Genomic DNA, 14,413 nt, shown 5'->3' with positions numbered 1-14,413 from the left:
GAAATCCACCCTGAGTCTCATGAGATAACAAAAATGAGTCCTTTATTGTATGGAACTCCATTCTAGACAGGATCGAGTAGAGATACGATTCTAATCTAGGCCCATTCCACACACATAGGATAATGCAATTTCAATGTCCTTTTGTAGCTGGATTTTCCTGTGCAGAACGGGAAAATCTACTTCTAAAGTGGATTGAAAATGCATTATCCAGTGTGTGCGGTTTACATCCTAGTCTAAAGAGCTAGGATGGATAGAGATGCAGGAGGCAAGCCGTGCCTTTATTGTCCAAAGACTGACAAAGCGTAGAGACAAGGTGTCAAAGCCGTAAGGAAGGGAGATTCCTGAATGTAGCCATCTACACATCACAGGGAAAGTAGCAGAGCAGTGGAGAAACGATATCGGTAGCCAGGCCTCTCTCTCTGTCTCTCTCTGTCTCTCTCTCTCTTTCTCTCTGTCTCTTTATCTCTTGTATGGTCCCCCTCTTAAGTCTGAGGCCAAGAGACAGCATAACATCCTTCACTCCTAACACAAATTACAGCTCAGACTCTAGACAGCATCTCCTGCCTCCCTTTGTGTGGGGCAATACTTAAAATATGGCTTCCTGATGTTTCCAAGCAACCGAAAGAGTACGAGAACACAGAGGAATGCCCGAAAACGCTGCATTCCGTGGACAGAGTGCTAGGGACTGCTCAATTACATGCTTCGAGGTGCCATTTCCGCCCCACCGCAGCATTTTTAAGGCACTTCGAAAAGTGGCCGCCACCTATCGCGTTCCTTTGTATTTGCCGCAGAACTTTTGCGGTCGATAATTGCGGGAGAGACACGCTGTTGAAAGTCGTCTGCTGTGGAATCCCTGCTTATTCACCCTCCTTTTGCCTCCTTTAGTGGCTGCATCGACGGCGAATTCCACAGCTGGGGCGGCTATGAATTCTTTGACTTCTCTGGGTACTCTCCAAGGACTGGCTGGAGCCACTGTTGGGCTGAATAATATTAATGCACTAGCAGGTACCGTAAACAGTGAGTATTTATTGCTGTGGTGGACACGCCAGCAATTTCCCTGTCGTCACCCTAGGAACACCAGTGGCTGTCAAACAGTGAATGTTACTATGGAATTAAAAAAAAAAACCCACAAACCACTCAATTGGTGACGTGGACTCTCAATGTCTGCAGGGCATGAGTTAGGTTTCTGGGGACCAATCCTGGTTCTAGAAGAGTCTTATGATTCAGGAGGTTATGAAAAGAATGCTTTAGGATGCGTAGGGCTGATCTTGCGTTGAGCAGGGGGTTGGACTAGATGGCCTGTATGGCCCCTTCCAACTCTATGATTCTATGAAAAGAAGGCAGAGTCTCATGAATCAAGGGATGTAAAATTTCCAGAAGATCCCAGCCCTAGAAGAAGTAACTCAACAAGAGCAAGGGCCTTCATGGCCCTGGCCCGGCCTGGTGGAATGTTCTCCCAGAGGAGATCAGGGCCCTGAAGGACCTGCAACAGTTCCGCAAGCCCTGTAAAACAGAGTTGTTCCACCAGGCTCATGGCTGTTCCGCCAGGCCCCAAAATCCACCGACAAACTGGCCTCCCCATCCATTGTATATACTTCTGTAACGCCAAAACTCATTTAAACATCCAGCTTAGCACTTTCTTCCCGCTCCCCACTCCCCACCCATCGAGAAAGAAAGGCTGATTTTAATGATTTATTCTGTTTAGACTCCTGTATTTTGTTATGGAATCTATTTCAATTGCCTGGACTCTGTATTGCTTTGACTAGGAGGTAAACCGCCCTGAGCCTTTTAGAAGGGTGTTATAAAAATGTTAAAAATGCCAGCCTCCCGGGGGTGGGACAACCTGGGGATCCCCCCGAATTGCAACTCATCTCAAGGCTACGGAGATCAGTCCCCCTGCAGAAAATCAATGCTTCGGAGGGTGAACTCTATGCATTGTTCCCCACTGTGGTCCCTGTCCTCCCCAGGCTCTGCTCCTGACACTCCAGGAGTTTCTAACTGGAATTTGGCAGTTCTACCCCATCCCCTGACAGCAACCCTATTCCCTCTAGTAGCAGCATATAATTACTGTGAGCAGGTGCCAATCTGAAGACCTGTGACAATTACTCTATTTAGTAAGGGGCTTATTTAGGACTTTACATGCCCAGGGTTTTCAAGATCATTCCTTGGTGCCCATTTGTAAAGTCCGAATAAGGAAGAGGCCCACGTGGGAAATAAGAACCTCATTTGCATATGTGACTATTATTATTATTATTATTATTATTATTATTATTATTATTATTATTATTAATAATAATAATAATAATGTATTATTTATTTATTTATTTATTTATTTATTACCTGCCACTCCCTGACGGCTCATGGCGGGATACACACGTCTAAATAAAAACCCCGTAAACCCCATTGAAACCCCAGACGTAAAATCACAGTTCGTTAGTCAAAAACCAAAAGGAAGAAGATATGGCGGAAGAACAAAGCCCTCGCTATTCTCAGCCCCCCCCCCAGGGGGGAGGGGTGGGAGGGAGGAGGGTGCAGATGTCACTTGCAACCCCCACTGATGCCACTTTCCTGGAAGGGTTGACCCTATAGATCTCCCTGGCCGTACCGGCCTGAACCATAGACCTAGCGGAAGAGCTCCGTTTTGAAGGCCCTGCGGAACGCTGAAAGCTTCCGCAGGGCCCGCAGCTCTCCCGGGAGCTCATTCCACCAGGTAGGGGCCAGGACCGAAAAGGCCCTGGCCCTGGTCGAGTTCTCTGTATTACTATTACAGTTCTTTGCATTGTTAATAAACTACTGGTGTCCTTAACAGAAAGGTGTAGATAAGGGAAGGCAGCATTGAACTCAAACATCTGTCTGTGAACGTTTATATTTGTATGCTGATTGCCGGCCCTTCGCAAGGTTCTGATAACTGCCTCGATCCTATCTCAGCTAGAATTGCCCAGTTAATTGTGAATCTGAACTCTAGCATGCCCTTCCTGGCAATTAACACATATGCATTCTCGGGCGCCCTCTCTCTCTACCTAGATGTGCCTTTCTCATTGTGCCTTTCTCATTTTACCATTGAGAACCCCTGAAACATTCTAGAGGCCTCAAGAAACCCCAGAAGGGGCACGATCGTGCAGAATAGGGTTGGGAAACATAGTTATGTACACGCCCAACCAGGACTCCTCCCCTTCCCACCCCTTCCAGGCCCATCATTGGCCATTGGGGGGAGGCTGGTGGACATGACCATATAGGTATCACATCACTCGATAAATGTTTAACACATTCAGTTAACCCTTCCAGGGACTAGAAGTCTGGCTGACCTAGATGTTTGGCTGAGAAAATTCTATCCCATGATATCTGAAGAAGTCTGCTTGCACAGGAAAGATATATATCTTGAAAGAAACTCAAATCTCAACCTGTCCGCCTGCATTTACACATGCCAAATGGTACACCTTGAGGAAATTTAGGTCATTCCCTCCCCAGCCCCAGGATGGGATGGGATTTTATGGGCAACGTTAGAGACTAATTTATTCTAAAATTTTGATTTAAATTAGGTTTTAGATTGTACCTTAGTATTTTATGAATTTTTTTAGTTTGTTATGATCTGCCCTGTGTTGGCCAAGAGAGGGTAGAACAGAAGTCTAAAGCATGAATGAATGAATGAATGAATGAATGAATGAAATTTCCACTGACCAATGATGGGGTGTGTCCACAGGTTGTGAGTGTATCCACTCCCAACCATATTCTGAACCATTGTGTCACTTCTGGAGTCACGTCGTCCCACCCAATCCTCCCAAAATAATCTATGACAGGGGTAGTCAAACTGCAGCCCTCCAGATGTCAATGGACTACAATTCCCATGAGCCCCTGCCAGCATTCGCTGGTTTATGATGTCAACCCTTCTACCCCTCCCAAAATGGGAAGGGGCGGGGCCCCGGGTGGGCATGTCCACAGCTCTGCTTCCCAACCACATTCAGCATGAACCCGCCACTTTTGAGGTTTCTCAAAGCCTGAAGAATGTTTCAGGGGTCTCTCAATGGTAAAAAAGTTGGTGTCCAATTTTGGGGGAGGGGTTAAGAAAATTTCCCCAACAGCAACAAGTCTAAAATGCATTCCTGTTTCCGCCTTGTATTCTCTCGTCAGCGTTCCATGTCATGATTGGCATCCCTTATAGCGGTCCCTTTTCTTCGTTTCTCTTTCTATCACGCCCCCCGCCCCATAGAAAACCTCAAATTTCGAGTGCAAGACACCTTATTAAGCAAAAGCTGCGGAATATCACAGCTGAGCCAAGTGTTAGCACTGCCTGAATTATACTCGTTCCAAAAGGTATAATTTATGCACTAGAAGCCCTCTTAATTGGCACAGGGCATGATGGGAGAAGAGCGAGGGCCCTGGGGTGGTTGTCCTTGATTACCAAGGGAGGGGAGGGACCCATTGTGCTAGAAATGCCATAATTGGCAAGATAGCCTCCCTCTCTCCCTCCCCCCTGTCTTGGTAGGATATCACCTTCCTTCTCGATCTATCAGGACTGCTCTCAAGGGCCTGTTTTAATTTAGTTCTTCAGAGGGCCTTCTCACTTTAAAAAAAGAAAGAACTATTTCACATCCTAATAGAGCTGTTAATTTTTTTTTGGGGGGGGAGGCAGGGCTAATGTCCTTAATTGTATTATCCTTCTCGGTACCTCGTTCTCTACACGTACCTAACACTGAATATTTTGGAGGGGAATTTATAGCATCAAGAAAGCCACCTGTGACAGATGGGGTCAGACCGCTGGTCCATTTAGGTGATGGACTTCAACTGGCCTTGATTCTAGCAGGTCGAGAAACCCCCTAGCCCTGCTAGCGAAGGTCTTTTAAGCAAAGATCTGTTTATTAGATGTATTTATTTATAGTCGCTGCTCACCTGAAGGTCTAAAAGCAGCGTACAGTATGTTAGAAGCATCTTAAAAGCCAACAAAATCACGTAATGTGTATAAAATGCCTTTATTATTCATTTGTTTATTACGTTTTTATACAGCCCTCCCTTTGCGGCTCAGGGTGGTTCACAGTGTAGTCCAATATACGTGCTCTAGATAGATAGATAGATAGATAGATAGATAGATAGACAGACAGACAGACAGACAGACAGACAGACAGACAGACAGACAGACAGACAATCATAGAGTTGGAAGGGACCTATTAGATCATCTAGTCCAGGGGTAGTCAACTTGTGGTCCTCCAGATGTTCATGGACTACAACTCCCATGAGGCCCTGCCAGCAAATGCTGGCAGGGGTTGATGGGAATTGTAGTCCACGGACATCTGGAGGACCACTGGTTGACTCCCCCTGATCTAGTCCAACCCCCTGCACAGTACAGGACACTCACAACCCTATCGCTCATCCACTGTAACCTGCCACCCCCCCTTAAGCCTTCGACACAATATTCTCCAAAATTAGTCCCAATAAATTGCATCAATATTATCAAACATTTAAACCATTCAACCATTTTAAACTTTTAACCATAACTCAGCGGACTGACCGTACTGTAGATTGCCTCACGATGTAGCCAATGAGCATTTCAAATGGAAGGGAGGTCTGGAGGGACCGCTAGATGTTATCTGCTCACTGGCCCCAGCTGAGGAGCTCCATTTCACAGGCCCTGTGGAACTGTGCTGAGCCCAGGCAGGAGAAGAATGTATGGGCAGGTAGGGGTGTTGTTATGAGGATGGAAAGAAAGGCATGAGGTGAGGAGATGGAGCCTCCGGGCACTGGCCACTCAGGGCTCCTCAAAACCCATCCTTTCCAGTGTCTCCAGAAGACCCCTCGCTCAGGTCCCTTCACCCCTCAACAAGGACTGAGTTTCAAACTTTCTTCCCTGGAGAGTTTAGAAGAAGAGCCATCATCATCCGTTGTGCCTGAGTTTGTTTCTTCTGTCTTAGTGTCGTCTTCGGTCGACCAGATTTTGCGGGTTTTGAAGGGGGAGGGGGAAATAAACATCATGAGCAAATAGCTATAATAAAACTCCAGTGGTGATGTTCTTTTTGGTTTTAACAATAAGCAACCTCAGGAAGCCTGTGGTTTCTGCAAGGGAACACCAGGGGAGAGGTGCTTAATAATTTCTCCCACCGGATATTTTACCACTAAAAATCCCCCTCTGATAGCTTCAATGGACATGTTTATGCATCCAGATCAGCCCACGGGAAAAGAAACTTGGGAAATGATTGTGAGGTGGAAAATGTTCACACACACAGTTCTTCGTTAAAGATTAAGGCCTGCTTTGGCTGCTTTTCATTTTTTTTTAAAACTGCTGGAACGGTGTTCAAGGCACACTTCCATGTATTGAGACTATAGGACCAGGGGGGGCTAACTGTGGCTCTTCAGATGTCCACAGACTACAATTCCCATGAACCCTTGCCAATACTGGCAAGGGTTCATGGGAATTGTAGTCCATGGACATCTGAAGAGCTGCAGCTTGGCCACCCCGGCTATAGGAAAAGTGGTCACACCACAGGTAGCGGTACTTTTAGCACACAACCATCATATCGATGAAAACCTGTTTTCAAACGACAGCTGTAGGCGTGGTGATCTACCTGTGTTTAGCTTCAACCACCTCAGACTAACAAGGAAGGCTCGTTTCTCCATCAAAACAAAACTGCCCTGCATAGACAATCCGACATGTTATGGAGACATGTACTAGCTTGGGCTTCTCCTTGAAGTTTTCTAAGCAGAGGCATTATTTTCTAAGAAGGCCCATCCGACCCCATGAATCCCTACCACCCCTTGCAGTCTGCAGAGGTTCAGCCCAAACACAGGTTTAATACCTCAGGGAATTTTCAGAATTACTACAGGCCAAACTACAGCTTGGGAGACGGGTTCAGGAGTTCCATCCTTCCCAGGTGCCTGTGGGCCTCATTCAGATTGCAGGAGAGGGGCGTTTAGTCCTCTCCCCACGGTCACACCTGTCTTCAGAGTGTCCCGAGCAGCCACCATTTCCTTCGTTGGAGACTCCAGTACTGTGTTTCCTTACAAGGACCATTGCTGGCTCCCCAGAGAAAATTGAGGGATTGGTGCACGGAGGCCTCCCTGGACACTGTGGTTCCAATTCAAATCTCGCCCGGGAAGCATGGACTCCCAGAGCAGGCCTCTCGATGTGCCCTAGAACAGTGGTCCCCAACCCCTGGTCCGGGGACCGGGACCGGTCCCTGGATCAGTCGGTACCGGGCAGCAGCTCCTCCTCATCCTCCTTCCCGGCTGCTGCCTAGGGGCCTGCCCTGCCACTGGCTCACCTTTGGTGTTCTCCAGCAGCCGCCATGGCTAGGGCTTCCCCTCAGCATGGCACTGCACAGCTGCTGCTGGCAGCACCCCCCAGTAGGCGGCCGGAAGTCAGGGGCGCCAGCGGGAAAGCAAGCAGAGCAGGAGCTCAGGTGGCGGTGGGCCTCAGTGAAATTGTCAAGCGTCGACCGGTCCCCGGTGATAAAAAGGTTGGGAACCACTGCCCTAGAAGCAATCCCCAGGGGAAACGTCATGGGTCATTCGGCCTTGTGCATTGCGTCAGCTTCAGCCCGATCGCCCTGATATATACGAGGAGCCATTTGCATGTGAACCCCGACCTGGGGCTGAAGCCATTCCGGAACCTTGCGCGTCTGCGCACTATGGCCGCCGCCGTCGTCGTCGTCGTCCTCTCTGTGCCCCCCTCGGTGAAGTGTCCGGGCTTTCATTCCGTCCCTCTGCATGCGCCGCCATTGTCGTCAGTGTCGTATTAATGCCAGCGACATTTGGGAAGCACTAATGAACAAGTGCAATTTCTTTTCTCTATTGTTGGGTTTTTTGTAAAGTTGCTCAAATGCTCTCAGGTATGGCCGCCCTGAACGGAGGACTCGGTGCCACGGGCTTGACGAACGGTACGGCTGGCACAATGGATGCCCTCACCCAAGCCTACTCAGGAATCCAGCAGTACGCTGCCGCGGCACTGCCGACCTTGTACAGTCAAAGTTTGTTACAACAGCAAAGCGCTGCGGGCAGCCAGAAAGAAGGTGAGTCCCTCAGACCAGCCTTTTTCGACCTTTCTGACCGGAGAGGAAGCCCTGGAATGCTTTTCAGGCTTCAAGGAGCCCCGGAACCGGGCTGGAAGTGATGTCACCTGGCCGGAAGTGATGTCACCTGGCCACGCCTCCCCGCCGCACCGGAGGAGGACTGAAGGGGAGAGAGAAAGGAGGCAGGGTGAGGCAAGTGTAGGCAACCCCATTTCCCAGGCATGGTAATCACATGAAAATGCCACCCCCAGGTCAATGGCTCATCCGGTTCCCTGCATTCATAGCAGTGTCGGGAATAGCTTGTGGCTGAGTCCACTAAGGCAGGATATAGGGGGAAGGCCAGAGAGCTCTCACGAAGCCCCAAGACACTAGGGATCCCTAGTTGAGAATCCTTGCTTTGTTTTTAAAAGAATAGGAAACCAAGGAGAGGGTTACTGTCCCCCTCCCTTCAACGTATGTCGAAGACATCCTAATTTGTAACAAACTGCAATTTGTTACAAATCGACGGACTGTACAAAGTGATAAACCGTCATTTGTTTTTGACTTGTACAAGAATTCCAAGCCGTGATTTGATCCTTTTAGAACTTTAAATGAAGCAATGAACCGGAATTTGTCATTTCCTCCAGTTCAAGTGTCACAACAAATTGTGGTTTCTTGCAAATCAGGAGCACTTTCGTCTTTGAGCTATGTTGGAGTGGAGGATGGAATTCATGAATTTGGACTTCCAGGGCTTGTTTTTTTTTTTTTTTTCCTGTTAAGCAGGCACTATATGTACAGGCAAGTAAGCATTTGCGCATGCAGAATGCACAAAGGATCTGTCAAAAATATTTGTTCTCAGCCGCCCAAATCTCATTCATTTGCACTTCTTTGGAAATGTTGCCCCCAGTGTTAATCAGTAGGAATAGACACATTGCCTACTGCTTTGGAAAACAAGGGCGTCTATAATTAAGCGCCAAATACATCATATGTTTGGTCATGAGTTGAGTCAAGGGTCCTCAGCAGTACCAGGGAAAGACGAACTCCTGCCCCACAGGCACAAATTGTTTTCCTGAGCCAAAACACCTGGGGAGCGTTATTTCCACCTTGCTACCATGTGGCAGGAGTTGGGAGTGTCTCAGCTCCTGGCCAGACATATGCAATTTGGCCCTAAAACTATCTTGAACTTAGCCTCCTTTCAAGAATGCATTCTTGCGTAGAGGGAGCTTCCCTGTATGGTAGTTTCTGTTACGTGATTGCGTTTGGAGGTTAATGACAAGATCCATTGCCATTACGTTGAAGGGTTCCTTATAGAATTGAGGGTCTTGCGGGAATGCAAAGAAATGATTGCTCTTCTCTCTCAGTGCCAAGAGAACAAAATACAGGAAGTGAACATTGGGAACAAATTAATACAAATTGCAAAGTGCTTAACGAAATGAGGGAAGGGCCTCTCTCTTTCTCTCCCTCCCTGGAATTGCTGTTGTGTTTTTTTCCTTCTCCTAACCCTAGTTTACGGTCAATTTCAGACTGGAAGGAAAGAATATCCAGACAGTTCAAGAAACTATAGTTTTACTTTTGCCGCTTTACTTTTGCCACCTAATTGGGCAAAGAAAAATGGGATTGAAATGTTCAAAATAAGTTAAATTTTAAATTTAAATCATTTTGACATTCGAGCAGCAATGGGGCTGTAATAATTTCCTAGCAAGGGAATGTCGAGCGGCATATGGACATGATTAGCGCTCCGGAACTAGATAGATGTTTTTAGTTACATTAGATGTGGTTGTTAGACATCGTTTCTTAAGGCGCACGGGGCCTGCAGGGAGCATTTTGGCAAGAGAAAAAGATCCGCAACAACAGACTATCTCCTTTATCAACTGGCCCGCCACTTCTTATGAAAACCCTTGTCACTTAGAGCAGTGGTCCCCAACCTTTATTAGGCTGGGGACCGGCAGGGCATTGGATTGGGCCGCACCCGCGGGCCGCGCGGGCGCAGCCCGGCCCTGATTCCCTCTCCCCACCCTCCCCGCAGTAAGAAGCTTCCCGGGCCGCAAGCTTGCGGCCTGGGAAGTTTTTTACTGCGGGGGGGGCGGGGAGAGGGAGCCGCGGCCCGGTGCCATGGTCTTTGCGGCCCGGCGCCGGGCCGCGGCCCGCAGGTTGGGGACCACTGACTTAGAGGCCGTCTGTGACTTGCAGATATTTTGGTGAGAGTGCAGAGGAAAAAGAAATGAAAATTATAAGTGCAAATCTGTGGTGATCTCCCTGCAAATCTTTCCTCTAATGTGAACTGAACAAATTTGCAGATACATTACCCTACTTTCCTGCTCTCCTTCTCCCACCCACCCCCAAAAATAGCCACTGCTAAAGATTGGGGGACCCTGTAGAACAGTATATCATACAGTGATCTGTTCACAGAACTGTTTAAGTTGTATGTTGGGTGAGAGAGGATACTGGCCAATTCCCCCTTCTTGGTGTAGACTTCCCCCCCAAACTACATAAAATATTGTTCTAGAAGTCCCTCCCTAAGTCCTCAAAAGCAGGGATCCTCAACCTGTGGTCCTCCAGATGTTCATGGACTACAATTCCCATGAGCCCATGCCAGCATATGCTGGCAGGGGCTCATGGGAATTCTAGTCCATGAACATCTGGAGGGCCACAGGTTGAGGATCCCTGCTCAAAAGTACTTTTTCAGGAGGTACATAGACCTGGTGTGGGAATGAAGGAGAGGTCCACTTCCACAAACGTCCTGCATTCAAAGGACCTGGAACCAGCTATGAAGTTACGCTATTAATAACTGCAGTTTCAAATCAGTATATCTAATTCTCAGCATGTCCCCATCTGTGAATACTTAAATCTGGAGACTGGAGCCATGGACAAGCAAGACAGAGCTGCCTATAAACCTAAGAAAAGCCCCAGGTTTGCAGAAAAATCTGAAATCTTAAAAAACATACACACACACTGGTGGAGGGTTAAACCCTCAGCAAAAAACTGTGGCATATAGAACTTTAAGAGTTGAATGCCCTCTGCAGTATGCCGTTTGCTAGGCAACCACAATAGTATTGCCAGCCTTCAAGCCTTGGTCTTTTTGTAAGGATATGATACAGGACTGGAGAATGATGTAGGCTGCTTGGGTCTCATAGTGGAGGAAGGCATGGTATAACTATATATCTATATAGATATATATCTGAAGATGGGGGCATGGATGAAAGGTAAGTTGGATGGTGGGTGGGAAGGAGAGAAGAAAGCAAGGAAAGGAGGATATGGGGATTGTCAGGAGGCGTGAAAGGAAATAGTATGGAGGGAATTTGGGGGGAAATAAAGTCACCCCACAAATCCTTTCAGGTTTCCCACCTTGCAGCTGGGTCTGGCCTGACAGCTAGTACTGTGCAACTTGTCCATAGTTGACCTTCAGAGTGGTTGCTTGGGCTGGGAAGGAGGGAAAACACTGAAGACTGGGTTGCAGATAAAAGGGGGTTGGCTGGTGGATGGGAAGGAGAGAAGGAAGCAGAAAGTGGGAGAGGTGATGGAGGCTGTCAGGGAAGAGAAGAGAAAATGGGGGGGAGCAAAAATGAGAGCCCCCGCCCCCAATCCTTGCAGGTCCCTCACTTGTAATGTGAATTTTATTACCAGCATTCAAGTTAAAACAAGATTATTCGTAATGCAGTTGGTTTTGGGCTTCCTGGGTAATTTGTGCGTAAGGAGGCCGAAACGGAAGCGTCCCAGTTTCGTCTTGCGAATGTTCTCAGTACAAAAGAAAGCCGCTGACCCCTTGCTGTTTTGCTTGTCCCTTTTCCTCTCCAAGGTCCAGAAGGAGCAAATCTCTTCATTTACCACCTCCCGCAGGAGTTCGGAGACCAGGACATTCTGCAGATGTTCATGCCTTTCGGAAACGTTATTTCTGCGAAAGTCTTCATTGACAAACAGACCAATCTGAGCAAGTGCTTTGGTACGACAGCTTTTAGTGTGCAAGGCCGTAGGGAGGCGCACGGAAAAGAGGGAGGTGTGAATTAATACCGCTGTCCACGTTGCACAAGTCCGGTTTACTTTGTTTTTGTGGCTTGAACGTTGCGGTGGGGGGGGGGGGACACAACTCGGGAAGGTCAGTGTGAAAAGGGAGCATCTCTCTCAATACCTGCCACCTGGCATAACTGGTCTCCAGTTTTTCATAATTCCATCAATGCTTGAAATGGCTCAATTAAATTCAGTATAGGGGCTTTTATAGCAACCCACTGATTAAGAAATGTATCAGAATCAGAATACCTTTATTGGCATAAAGATTAAGAAATGTAAAAGAAGAGTTGGGTGTTTATACCCACAGGCATCTCAAAGCAGCCTACAACTGCCTTCCCCTCCTCTCTTCACACCGTGCGACGGAGGTGGGGCTGAGACTGCCCTGTGAGAACAGCACTATCAGTGCTGTGACAAGCCCAAGGACACCCAGCTGGTTGCACGTGGAGGAGCAGGGAATCAAACCCGGCTCGCCGGATCAGGAGCACAAGAACTTCATGGACATTCCACTGAGTTTCACGAAGAGACACTAGAATAAAAACAAAGCCGAAAATACTAGACAAAGAAATTTCTAGGTGCCATGGCAACTTGGCACCAGGGATTGGTTGACACCCCCCACGCCCCATTTCAAAGCATTAGTCTTCCAACATGCCGTTGGATCAGTTTAATAAATAATTTTTAAAGAAATGTATTCTGACATGCTCAACAGAGAGTGTCAGATGTATGAGACTAATTATATCCCATGTGGAAGACTTAACGTTTTACTGTACAATCAAGCTCCATTATTACGGACACCTCATTATTCTCTTTGTGTAAGAAAATGCTCCATGTTTAACTCATTACTTGTAATTACGTTAAATCCTCTCTCCTGGATTAAGAAAGGCTATGCAATTAGATGGGGGTGAGGATGTGGGGGCTTCCTACGTAGAATTTATAGCACTTGACAAGTCTAAAGATGCACAAGTATGGCTTTATTTCCACAAGTGGAGGCAGCTTGGTGTAGTTGTTGTGGCAGCCTCTAACCTGGAGAGCCAGGTTGGATTCCCCACTCCTCCACATGCAGCCAGCTGGATGACCATGGGCTCATCACAGTCCTGTTAGAGCTGTTCTCACAGAGCAGTTCTCACAGAGCAGCTCTCTCAGCCTCACCTCCATCACAGGATGTCTGTTGTGGGGAGAGGAAAGGGAAGGCGAATGTAAGCCGCTTTGAGACTCCTTCGGGTAGAGAAGACTGGCATATAAGAACCAACTCTTCTTCTTCTTCAGTAATATCAGGGCTCTCTCAGCCTCCCCTCCCTCACAGGGCGTCTGTTGTGGGGAGAGGAAAGGGAAGGCGAATGTAAGCCGCTTTGAGACTCCTTCGGGTAGAGAAAAGCGGCCTCTAAGAACCAACTCTTCGTCTAAAACTGAATTTTCGAATTTAAAAACTGAAATTACATTCAAGATGAAGTTAACTTCGTTGCAAGCCTTCCTGAACCCCCTGAAGAAGGGTGAGATATAAATTCATAAATAAATCAAATGTACCATTCTGCCAATGACTTTTAAAAGTTTAATGCAAGTTATTGGGAGGGGGTGGAATCCTTCCCTCCCCCTCCTGCGAAGCAATTATCATTTACTCTCGTTCCAACCCTTCTTCCTTTCTCTCGTCCATTCCTCTTCCCCCCCTCCCCGCCCCGTTGTGTCTCTTAGGTTTCGTTAGCTACGACAATCCCGTCTCTGCTCAAGCGGCCATCCAGGCAATGAACGGTTTTCAGATCGGCATGAAACGCTTGAAAGTTCAGCTGAAGCGCTCCAAAAACGACAGCAAACCTTACTGATCATAACCCCAGAAGCTCACTGCTATTAATTTAGATTTCTTAGGGTAAGTCCCTTGAGCGACCCACCCTCCCGCGGTGTGGGGGGGGCGGGGCACGGTTTGAGGATGAACATAAGAATACATTGTCAAGCATCGCCAAGAGACAGATATTCCTACACCCTGCTTCCACTTTCCCCACCCACCCCAGTAAAGGAGACTTTACTGACCTAATTGCAGAACTTTTGAATTATATGGATTGAACATATTCATGCTAAAAAAAAAATATATACGCTTCAAAGGAGGGGGAGGGAGAAACCCGAAATCTCAAGGAGTCCGAATCGTTGAGGGTGGGGGGGGGAGGGGAGAAACGGGCCATTTAACTCTTTCCGCCTTTGTGTCCTTAACACATTTAATGGGGATAATGGAAGTATATGTACATCTGGTTCTAGACTTACCCAAATGGCACCAGCAGTTTACAGGTTAACAATATGGCCTCATGCCAGATGGAGAACTTACTTAGAAACAACATTACTTAACATGACTTCGGTTTGTTTTGGATAAGGGGCTTGAATTATTATTATTATTATTATTATTATTATTATTATTATTATTATTATTATTATTATTATTATTTGTTCAA

General features: G+C 47.3%; 1 protein-coding gene across 22 annotated transcripts in view; it reads left to right on the top strand.

Moving 5' to 3' along the window:
- CELF2 (CUGBP Elav-like family member 2) overlaps nucleotides 1–14,413 on the top strand; it is a 529,514-nt gene that overhangs the window by 506,397 nt on the left and 8,704 nt on the right. For 10 of the 22 annotated variants that reach the window (XM_077340258.1, XM_077340256.1, XM_077340261.1 and 7 more), the window contains 4 exons: nucleotides 886–1,017; nucleotides 7,800–7,997; nucleotides 11,773–11,916; nucleotides 13,668–13,839. In XM_077340258.1, coding sequence (XP_077196373.1) covers nucleotides 886–1,017; nucleotides 7,800–7,997; nucleotides 11,773–11,916; nucleotides 13,668–13,795 — 602 coding nt within the window. In that variant the 3' untranslated portion in view covers nucleotides 13,796–13,839. The remainder of the gene's footprint in view (nucleotides 1–885; nucleotides 1,018–7,799; nucleotides 7,998–11,772; nucleotides 11,917–13,667; nucleotides 13,840–14,413) is intronic. The other 12 variants (XM_077340260.1, XM_077340263.1, XM_077340269.1 and 9 more) reach the window with 3 other exon arrangements.

The sequence above is a fragment of the Paroedura picta genome, chromosome 5 (assembly GCF_049243985.1).
Source record: "Paroedura picta isolate Pp20150507F chromosome 5, Ppicta_v3.0, whole genome shotgun sequence".
NCBI lineage: Eukaryota > Metazoa > Chordata > Lepidosauria > Squamata > Gekkonidae > Paroedura > Paroedura picta.
The sequence above is the reverse complement of the archived record's forward strand: the minus strand, read 5'-3'. Positions and strand labels throughout refer to the sequence as shown.